This window comes from Salmo trutta, unplaced genomic scaffold (assembly GCF_901001165.1).
Source record: "Salmo trutta unplaced genomic scaffold, fSalTru1.1, whole genome shotgun sequence".
Taxonomy (NCBI): domain Eukaryota; kingdom Metazoa; phylum Chordata; class Actinopteri; order Salmoniformes; family Salmonidae; genus Salmo; species Salmo trutta.
This window is the reverse complement of record NW_021823326.1, coordinates 8,518-19,866: the sequence shown is the minus strand read 5'-3', so window position 1 is coordinate 19,866 and position 11,349 is coordinate 8,518. Positions and strand designations below refer to the sequence as shown.

Sequence of the window (11,349 nt, the reverse complement as noted above, 5' to 3'; positions counted from 1 at the left end):
CCTGGTTAGCTGACTGACAGTGTTCCTCCCTGGTTAGCTGACTGACTGTGTTCCTGCCTGGTTAGCTGACTGACTGTGTTCCTGCCTGGTTAGCTGACTGACTGTGTTCCTGCCTGGCTAGCTGACTGACTGTGTTCCTCCCTGGTTAGCTGACTGAATGTGATCCTCCCTGGTTAGCTGACTGACTGTGTTCTTCCCTGGTTAGCTGACTGACTGTGTTCCTCCCTGGTTAGCTGACTGACTGTGTTCCTGCCTGGTTAGCTGACTGACTGTGTTCCTGCCTGGTTAGCTGACTGACTGTGTTCCTCCCTGGTTAGCTGACTGACTGTGCTCCTCCCTGGTTAGCTGACTGACTGTGTTCCTCCCTGGTTAGCTGACTCACTGTGCTGTGAGCGACAGAGTAACAGACACACGTCGTAGTGTGAGGTGTGATCAGAGCTCTGTGGAATGGAGACAGACAGACAGACAGACAGACAGACAGACAGACAGGCAGGCAGGCAGGCAGGCAGGCAGGCAGGCAGGCAGGCAGGCAGGCAGGCAGGCAGACAGACAGACAGACAGACAGACAGACAGACAGACAGACAGACAGACAGACAGACAGACAGGGATGGCAGGCCTTCAGCTGCTACAGCACGCCTGTCTGCACGCGGTTAGACTGGGATCGAGACAACACGCAGCACTGACTCCAGCTTTGGTTCCACGTCACATCCCACCAATGGCTGTAATTAATTGATGAATGAGGTCAAATGGGAAATATCCTGGCACGTCTCAATTCAAAACACCCCCCACCCTCACCCACCTCACCCCCCAAGTTGTCTTTCTTAATACGCAGTGCACCAGCACGCTCCCCCTGGGCTCATCTGCATAAGACCTTGGGATGAATGTTAACGATGTTTAATTAGACAAGAGGTGGGATGGATGGATGCTTGGAGGGAGGGTGGGGCCTGGGTGGTGATGCTCCCCGCTGGGGGGGAGAGAACAGTGAATAAACACACATACAGGCAGGTACACACACAGACACACACCCTGACTTCTGGCTCATGTATAGAAGGCTTCTACAGTAGGTCTAAATGCCTGTCGAAGAGCCTAAAATCAACAAAGACATCTGACTCCATTTAGACTACCCAATTTTCACTGCCATACGTCATGAAGATAAAAAGCCAAGAGTCTCCATTGTTAATGTAATATGAATTAAAGGTTTATGAATGCTATATTAATGTTGGATATGATGTAGTGATTATCATCACGCTGTCATATCAAGTCTTATTAGCTAAACTTTTATTTCCCACTAGATTGGTGTCTAGTACATAAATGAATCATCAGAAACTCAAGACTTTCATATTTCACAAAGTAAAATGAATTTCCAATTTACTTACTATGTACAGATGTAGGATCTTATTTTGATCACCCCGTTGCAGGAGAACTTTTGCACAATGCAGGGAATTACAGACTTATAGTCTATTTGAGGGTTAAAAAAATTGTCAAATGTATAAAAAAGATGTGTCAATCCCTACAAAAATGTCCATTAATTATAATCCACATAATAATTCATATATCTTGTTGCAGCAGGATTATTTTTCTGCTGTATCAAACTGGCTCAAATTAAGATCCTACATCTGTAGTCTCAGACTGTTCAGAGGAATGTAATATTGCATTTTTACTTGGATATTGTGTAAAGTGAATGAGTAAAATTGCAAAGCCCCTAAATAATTTGACTTGAAACATTATTATTTTGTATTTGGATAGAACACCCCACTTGAACTATTTTAAATGTCCATATAGAGCTACAATAGGCTATATAGTGAAAACATCCCATTTCTATTCAACTAAGCAGTGAGTGTTTGTAAGCGGAGTGACGATATAAGCAGGTGTCTGGTCTGTGAATCATGCCAGAGGTTACTGTGGGTTATGACGCTGGCATCTTGTCCTTATCACCACCCACACATAGACAGACGTGCCTCCTCCATATAAACATTTCCTCCTCATTGATCTGTGAGTAATCGGTGTCTTGCCACGGCAGGTAATCCAGTAAATGATCGGTGTGTCATCTCAATAGCACAGCGCTACATGGTGATAAGGAAATGCAGATGTTTCTGAATAGATGCTCCCGCTAGACATCATTATCTGGGGCTGCGTCTCTCTCGTCACACTCTGTTTGGGTTCCGTCTCCTTGAGCAAGCAGGTAAATGAGTGGGTGAGGAGTCACTCTCCTTTCCTTTCATTTCCTCTCCTCTTTCTCCTTCTCCTCCTCACCTCACTCTCTCCCCTGCCTCTCTCTCTCTCTTTCCCTCTCTTCTCTCTTCTCTCCCCCTTCCCCCTCTCTCTCCTCTCCTCCTCAGGGTCGGGGCTTATCTTGTGGTCATGGACAGACAGTGACACCTGTGAAAGCTGTGGATTAGCAGTGCTCTGCCTGGGGTTAGACATTAGTACAGGGCCCCTGGCAGCCCATCCCAAACCCAGGCCCAGGCACTAGGCTCCACCAGTCTCCTCAGAGAAGGAATCAACACAGCTCCACAGATTAAGATCAATGGGGCTTTTATGCTGCCATATAAGACGTTCAATGGAAATGGAATGTGCAAGTAGCTGGGGAAAAGACACTTTGATGATGTTTGTTCTCTTTATATGTCCCTGAAACAATAAGTACATCAGCTCCTTTCTGTGTTTTGAAATGGTGTGTTGAATCTCAACTTCTAATTCATTTGGAGGTTGTAGGACGGAGGGGCGGGTGTGTGTGGAGGTGGTGTGTCTGTGTGGAGGGGGGGTTATCACCCTGCTCTTCCCCGTTAGTGCTATTTGTCTCTGGGTGACCTTTGATTTCACACTGCATTGGTTTTCTCCTGTTATGGACAAGAAGTGTTTTTGCTGACAACAGAAGAAAACGTTATCTGTTAAATAAGTAATTCCCTAAATGCTCAGTGAGTTTAGCCGCCAGGGAAATATTGGGATTGCTGGAAAGGCAAGCCACAGAAATACAGAGGAAAGAAGGTCCCTGCATAACACTCTATTAACACCTTTATCCACTGCTGGTTAGACTGGCACATGGTCGGTGTGAACCTGAACAGAACACAACGTGACTAAATGAAACCTACACTTGCCTTTGGCTGTGATTAAGCTCAGTACTCAGCCCTGCACCTTGAGACTAATGCCCCATGTATATGGAGTCATTGAATGCTGGTCACCTCATATTTTGTTTCTATAATGTTGTTTACTCACTGTGTATGTACAGTATATACTATATTCTAAACATCCTAATAGATCTACAGCTGTACATACCATTTTCTTTTTCAAATGATATACTGTCTATACAGAGACAGACAGACAGACAGACAGACAGACAGACAGACAGACAGACAGACAGACAGACAGACAGACAGACAGACAGACAGACAGACAGACAGAGACCGAAACCGGCAGACAGACAGACAGACAAAGACCGACAGACAGAGACAAGAAGACACAGACAAACAGACAGAGACAGGCAGACAGTGACCAACACAGACAGACAGACAGACAGACAGACAGACAGACAGACAGACAGACAGACAGACAGACAGACAGACAGACAGACAGACAGACAGACAGAGACAAACAGACAGAGACCAACAGACAGAGACCTACAGACAGAGACCTACAGACAGAGACAAACAGACAGATACCTACAGACAGAGACACACAGACAGAGACAAACAGACAGAGACAAACAGAGAGAGACAGGCAGAGAGAGACTGTGACCAACAGAGACAGACAGATCTGACAGACATACAGAGACTGAAATACAGACACACAGTGACCAACAGACAGAGACAGCCCTACAGACAGAGACAGACAGAGACATAGCCTGACAGACAGACAGACAGACAGACAGACAGACAGACAGACAGACAGACAGACAGACAGACAGACAGAAACAGAGACCGACAGACAGAGACAGACAGACAAAGACAGAGAGACAGACAGAGACCGACAGACAGAGGCAGACAGAACAGCAGGGCCTTAAAGCTGTACAAACATAACAGACCCTTGGTCTGGGGTTAGGTTACGGTTGTGTTGGTAGGTTTACTACTGGATGGGTTGGCTGTTAGCTGTTCTGGGAAACTGGAGCTGGAGCTGAACGTACTGGACCACTGGTCGTTGACTCTAGATTTGGTGTGATGGGTTGACTACACTGGTGGAGGGGTGGACTGGACTGGGTCTGGGAGGGTGGACTGCAATGAATCTGGGCCTGAGAGGAGGGGCTAGTGTATGATGGCTGGACTGTGTCTGGGCCACTGGGAGGGTGGGAGCTGGTAGGGGTCTGGTGGCTGTGAGGGTGGGAGCTGGTAGGGGTCTGGTGGCTGGGAGGGTGGGAGCTGGTAGGGGTCTGGTGGCTGGGAGGGGGGAGGGGGGAGCTGGTAGGGGTCTGGTGGCTGTGAGGGTGGGAGCTGGTAGGGGTCTGGTGGCTGTGAGGGTGGGAGCTGGTAGGGGTCTGGTGGCTGGGAGGGTGGGAGCTGGTAGGGGTCTGGTGGCTGGGAGGGTGGGAGCTGGTAGGGGTCTGGTGGCTGGGAGGGTGGGAGCAGGTAGGGGTCTGGTGGCTGGGAGCTGGTAGGGGTCTGGTGGCTGGGAGGGTGGGAGCTGGTAGGGGTCTGGTGGCTGGGAGGGTGGGAGCTGGTAGGGGTCTGGTGGCTGGGAGGGTGGGAGCTGGTAGGGGTCTGGTGGCTGGGAGGGTGGGAGCAGGTAGGGGTCTGGTGGCTGGGAGCTGGTAGGGGTCTGGTGGCTGGGAACTGGTAGGGGTCTGGTGGCTGGGAGGGTGGGAGCTGGTAGGGGTCTGGTGGCTGGGAGGGTGGGAGCAGGTAGGGGTCTGGTGGCTGGGAGGGTGGGAGCTGGTAGGGGTCTGGTGGCTGGGAGGGTGGGAGCTGGTAGGGGTCTGGTGGCTGGGAGCTGGTAGGGGTCTGGTGGCTGGGAGGGTGGGAGCAGGTAGGGGTCTGGTGGCTGGGAGCTGGTAGGGGTCTGGTGGCTGGGAGGGTGGGAGCTGGTAGGGGTCTGGTGGCTGGGAGGGTGGGAGCAGGTAGTGGTCTGGTGGCTGGGAGGGTGGGAGCAGGTAGGGGTCTGGTGGCTGGGAGGGTGGGAGCTGGTAGGGGTCTGGTGGCTGGGAGGGTGGGAGCTGGTAGGGGTCTGGTGGCTGGGAGGGTGGGAGGGTGGGAGCTGGTAGGGGTCTGGTGGCTGGGAGCTGGTAGGGGTCTGGGGGCTGGGAGGGTGGGAGCAGGTAGGGGTCTGGTGGCTGGGAGGGTGGGAGCAGGTAGGGGTCTGGTGGCTGGGAGCAGGTAGGGGTCTGGTGGCTGGGAGGGTGGGAGCTGGTAGGGGTCTGGTGGCTGGGAGGGTGGGAGCAGGTAGGGGTCTGGTGGCTGGGAGGGTGGGAGCTGGTAGGGGTCTGGTGGCTGGGAGGGTGGGAGCAGGTAGGGGTCTGGTGGCTGGGAGGGTGGGAGCAGGTAGGGGTCTGGTGGCTGGGAGCTGGTAGGGGTCTGGTGGCTGGGAGGGTGGGAGCAGGTAGGGGTCTGGTGGCTGGGACGGTGGGAGCTGGTAGGGGTCTGGTGGCTGGGAGGGTGGGAGCAGGTAGGGGTCTCGTGGCTGGGGGGATTGATGTACTGTCACCTGGCTGTGGGTTCTGCCTGAGTGCTGGAGCACCAGGTCTCCACTAACAGTGACGCATGGCCATGAATTATATTACTCCTTGGCAGCTGCTCACGCCTAAATTCATCTCAGCAGTCATTTACTTATTTATTTAAATGTCACACCATTTGTCAAAAGTGTTTATAGCAATACAAAGAACAGAAACACAGCAGGATTAAAAACTAGGCTGATTTGAAATATTTTATTGAATAGTTGTTGAGCAGAGCAGGTGATGGCATTATGACAGGGGTGAAGGTGTACCCACAGCGTTCTAATTAAACGCTTTGTTTCAGCCCAAATGTCATCTTACAAAATGGCACCGGCTGCTTTGAAACACAAGCCTGATTCTCTCTCTACCTATCCAAAGCACCTCATTGGGACTCAGTGAGTAACATTGAATAACACCTCTGTCTGGTCCTGTCTCAGCTTGGCCCAGCTCAGTCCATAGTATAGTAGATAGGTGTATAGTGACGTCCCAGGGTCTTTGTTCAGTCCTGACATGGATATTGGGAGCCCTTTGTTCTGGGCGGAGAGGCCCATTCACGGCACTGCCCAGGGAACAAATTTAATCTTGTTGACAATTAATAGCTTTGCGGCATGTTTAATTAAGAGCAAGTAGCCAGTGAAAGAGGAAGGGAGAGACAGAGGGATCTGCCAGAGATAAACAGAACAGAGAGAAGAGGAGAGAGGGATAGAGAGAGAGAGCTAGTCTGGCCTTACCAATAGGAGCAGGGCCATCGTCTGGCTCATCGATCCACTGCCTGCTGTCTGGACAGAGGATCCTTCACAAAGAGAAAGGCCTCCTTCTCCTTCTCTCTCTGAAAGGTCTCGAGTTTTAGAGGGAGAGAGATCGGCGACAGATAACACACATTGTGGAGATTGGACTATGCTTATAGGCTACACACAAAGCAGGAGGCTAGACGAGGAAGAAGCGAGGGAGATCCATAAAACCTTGTTATAGCTTGGGAAACGCAGATGTATTACACTTCAGTGATAGATAACTCTCTGATGGGAAATGACCTTGATGTGATGATGATGATTAATGCTTTACTTAGTCATTCACGCTAGGCTCATATGGTACTGTATATCCAGAATACACTGACAGGACTGGTCCAGGGACTTAGGGCTCGTATGGTACTGTATATCCAGAATACACTGACTGGTCCAGGGTCTTATGGTTCATATGGTACTGTATATCCAGAATACACTGACTGGTCCAGGGTCTTATGGCTCATATGGTACTGTATATCCAGAATACACTGACTGGTCCAGGGTCTTATGGCTCATATGGTACTGTATATCCAGAATACACTGACTGGTCCAGGGACTTATGGCTCATATGGTACTGTATATCCAGAATACACTGACAGGACTGGTCCAGGGACTTATGGCTCATATGGTACTGTATATCCAGAATACACTGACAGGACTGGTCCAGGGTCTTATGGCTCATATGGTACTGTATATCCAGAATACACTGACAGGACTGGTCCAGGGACTTATGGCTCATATGGTACTGTATATCCAGAATACACTGACTGGTCCAGGGTCTTATGGTTCATATGGTACTGTATATCCAGAATACACTGACTGGTCCAGGGTCTTATGGCTCATATGGTACTGTATATCCAGAATACACTGACTGGTCCAGGGACTTATGGTTCATATGGTACTGTATATCCAGAATACACTGACAGGACTGGTCCAGGGACTTATGATTCATGTGGTACTGTATATCCAGAATACACTGACTGGTCCAGGGACTTATGGCTCATATGGTACTGTATATCCAGAATACACTGACTGGTCCAGGGACTTATGGCTCATATGGTACTGTATATCCAGAATACACTGACTGGTCCAGGGACTTATGGCTCATATGGTACTGTATATCCAGAATACACTGACAGGACTGGTCCAGGGTCTTTTGTTCAGATGGTAAATGCTGTCAAGAGGAGACTGGCTGGATTGGATTCTGGCTGGCTGTGATCTTTATTCCTGGTATTGTGAACACGAAAAGGCAGCGAGCCAGGAAAGTAGAGGAGAGAGAGAGAGAGAGAGAGAGAGAGAGAGAGAGAGAGAGAGAGAGAGGGGAGAGAGGAGAGAGGACCCCTGACAGCCTGTCTGATAACCCAACAATAGAATAGCAGCCATGGCCAGCCCGATGTGATGTGATGTGCTGGACAGATAGCACAACACACTCTTCAATTAAAGTCCCTCCTCCAGAAAGAACAATCACATCAGTCAGTGTGATGGCAGCAGCAAAGAGCAGGCATGTGTGTGTCTGTGGGAGAAATGTATGTGTCTGTGGGAGAAATGTGTGTGTGTGTGTGTGTGTCTGTGGGAGAAATGTGTGTGTGTGTTTGTGCATTCATACGAGTGTGTGTGTGAAGAGAAAATGTGCGATATGGACGAAGGGCGATCCCCTCATGGTGACGAGCCGGAAGAGAGAAACCCTCTTTGCTGGCTGGCTAATTGGTCTGAGCAGCGTCTCTGTGTTGACCTGCCGTCTCTGGTGCTATTACCCTCAACTTCTCTTCATGCCTTCTGTTTCTGTCCCTCCCTCTCTGGAGCGTAGCAGGCTGCTCTCCAGCTGCACAGGGCGGTGGAAACACTTCATATCTTTTCACTAGTCATTTCAAGAAGACATCTTCTGCCCTTTACCTCTGCCTCCTGTCTCTCCCTGTCTGTCTGTCTCCCTGTCTGGTTCCTTGTCTGTAGATCCGTAGCTCTGGTCCTTTAATACCAAGAACATCCCTTACTTCTGTGTAACACATTTCCCCCCAGTCTCTCTCTGACCACGTCTTTCTCCTTTCAGTACATTTGACTCTGTTGTGCTTTAAGAGAAACAATATCGCTAGTCTATATCCAGAACACAGTGGGACTTTATTTTGGAATGGCTGCTGTGCTCATGCACACACACACGCACGCACACAGACACACACACTCGCATGCACACGCACACACACACGCATGCACACGCACACAGACACGCACACAGACACACACACACGTACACTCTCACCATGTGACAGAAAGAACCCATGGCTGAGTGGTCAAAGGGAGGTGCAATTTCACAGTGAGCCCAGTAGGTGGTTCTGGGGTGGGTCTCAGATTGGAACTTAGAAATTTGTTTCACGCTAGGGGGCTCTTGTCATTTGGCGGCGCTGAATAGTGGAATTCAGGGGATAATTCTGCCATTAATTGATTCTGGGGGGCTGAAATAAATAGGCTCTCAGACCTGCATGAGTCTCATCTCACCTCATTCTGACATTTTTGGGGAGGTTGGTTGACTCTCCGCTGGTCGTCTCCCACCATGGTGGCCTTGGAATGAAGGTGGATGTCATGTAATTGAGGTGGATTGTACGAGGGAAACCTTCTGGATTGCATTGTCCCAACATGGTGGCCTGACAGGTGGTCTTTGACCTTTTACTTGCCTTGGGAAATCATTACAGGGTTTAACGTAATGCCTATATAGCACTATATTTCATCTGTCAGTCATGTTGTACAGTGCATCGTTAATCAGCTGGTAAATATCCTAGTGAAAACATTACAAAGGCACTCTTTATTGCTTGTATTGGACTTTTTTTGTATTGGATTTACAGCACATACATCAGTATTCCCTTCAAGAAGAATGTAAAGGTCATTGCATATGGCCAGTTACTGTAGTTATGAGAGTCTCGCAGCAGTTTGGTCTATCACTGCTAAGTTTGAGTGAGAATCTGAGAGTTTGGCTTGGTGTTGATGAGGAGGAGAGAAAAGTACAATGATGTGTAACTGACAGACTGATGTCTCGGGCAGCGGTGGAGCTGGTGGGGAAGGTCCGTTTTATGGAGCCAGGCGAAGCGTACTGTGGGCTCCATCCAGCTCGGTTCTCCTCTGTTGGTGTGTCAGCGGGGGGACAGGTGTCCTGCTGTAGGGATGATGAAGAGGATGTGGTGTGGAACACCAGAGGTCACAGACACAGGGGGGGACAGGGAATAAACCTGTCTGCCCCCCCGCAGAAAGACACACGCTGAGAGAGACACACACTGTCCCGTCTACTAACGATCCTCCTCCTCTCATATACGTCCTGGACAAGGCTTCACTCCAACCTGCCCCCAAGTCTTCCCTCACACAACTTCCAGCCAGAGAGAGAGACAGGTGAAGGACTTGCAACAGAAGTCTTCCCTCACACAACTTCCAGCCAGAGAGAGAGACAGGTGAAGGACTTGCTACAGAAGTCTTCCCTCACACAACTTCCAGCTAGAGAGAGAGACAGGTGAAGGACTTGCTACAGAAGTCTTCCCTCACACAACTTCCAGCCAGAGAGAGAGACAGGTGAAGGACTTGCTACAGAAGTCTTCCCTCACACAACTTCCAGCCAGAGAGAGAGACAGGTGAAGGACTTGCTACAGAAGTCTTCCCTCACACAACTTCCAGCCAGAGAGAGAGACAGGTGAAGGACTTGCTACAGAAGTCTTCCCTCACACAACTTCCAGCCAGAGAGAGAGACAGGTGAAGGACTTGCTACAGAAGTCTTCCCTCACACAACTTCCAGCCAGAGAGAGAGACAGGTGAAGGACTTGCTACAGAAGTCTTCCCTCACACAACTTCCAGCCAGAGAGAGAGACAGGTGAAGGACTTGCTACAGAAGTCTTCCCTCACACAACTTCCAGCCACAGAGAGAGACAGGTGAAGGACTTGCTACAGAAGTCTTCCCTCACACAACTTCCAGCTAGAGAGAGAGACAGGTGAAGGACTTGCTACAGAAGACCTGCCTCTCAAGGATATATCAGTTGGCCAGTAGAAAGACAGTATATCACACTAGATTGGCGTTCTCATTCTATGTTGTACTTATTTCTTTACTATGAGGTGGCCTTGTCGGTGATATACTTCAGTTACCTTATCAGACTGCTGCACTCACCGCTGGGTCATACCGCAGACTAATTGTGGGTGGATGACAGAGACTGATGCCTTTCATTTCAGTTACTTTGTGTCCCTCTCTCATCACACATCCCTCACCTCACACCACTAGATCCATTCATATATAAACCCATCTCTCTCTCCTCTCTTCCATCCTCCCACTTTATCGCCTGCTTGATCACCCTGTACTCTCTCTTTCTACTCTCTGTTTCATTCACTCTCTCCCTGCCTGGAAACCTCTCCTGTTCTTTGCCTATATTTCTTTTACACCTCCCCCACACAGACACATGCATATGAAATGCACCAACACACTTAGTACACACACTTAGTACACACACTTAGCAGCAGGCAGGCGAGCCTCTTATGTTGTGGTACTCTGTTGGGCGAGAGGTGGGAGGCGGGCGGCGTGTGGAGGCTGACCATCGCACTGCGCTGCTCTGCTCTCTCAAGACTAAATGATTACATCCTCTCAAAGAACAGTTTCATTTCCATCGGAGACGGCAGCCATGGCACCAAAGCCAAAACAATCTCGCTAAGTGCCAACTTCCTCTCTCCTGGTTGGCATCCCCACCTCCTTCCGTCTGCCTACCCGCCTGCTTGCCGCCTGCACCCCAGTGCCTCTCCTCTCCAGTGCCTCTCCTCTCCAGTGCCTCTCCTCCAGTATGTCTTGTTGTTGTTACACTGTAACACCCAGCCATGGTAAACTAACAGATAAAAGAACAGTGTAGTGTAGTGAAGCAGCTTTCTTTACTATTGCATTGATTGTGGAAGCATGGAGGCGTGCAGAAGGAGAGAGGA

At 49.8% G+C, this 11,349-nt stretch overlaps 1 protein-coding gene across 1 annotated transcript; it reads right to left on the bottom strand.

The window, feature by feature from the left end:
* Positions 1-4,078: 4,078 nt before the first annotated feature.
* Positions 4,079-10,974, bottom strand: LOC115190145 (proline-rich extensin-like protein EPR1). The gene is made up of 3 exons (XM_029748635.1): positions 10,927-10,974; positions 9,433-9,559; positions 4,079-5,571 (listed from the first exon to the last, which is right to left on the bottom strand). Exons 1-3 carry the CDS (start codon positions 10,972-10,974, stop codon positions 4,079-4,081), a joined length of 1,668 nt encoding a protein of 555 aa, XP_029604495.1.
* Between the last annotated feature and the right edge of the window lie 375 nt (positions 10,975-11,349).

What these genes read in the sequence shown, in the direction of transcription:
- LOC115190145 (XM_029748635.1), bottom strand. Translation starts at nt 10,974, where the DNA reads ATGGTCAGCCTCCACACGCCGCCCGCCTCCCACCTCTCGCCCAACAGA. An exon ending in CCCACCTCTCGCCCAACAGA is followed by an intron (nt 9,560 to 10,926) that starts GTACCACAACAT and finishes TCATCCCTACAG; the next exon opens with CAGGACACCTGTCCCCCCGC. An exon ending in CACCGCTGCCCGAGACATCA is followed by an intron (nt 5,572 to 9,432) that starts GTCTGTCAGTTA and finishes CCACCCTCCCAG; the next exon opens with CCACCAGACCCCTACCAGCT.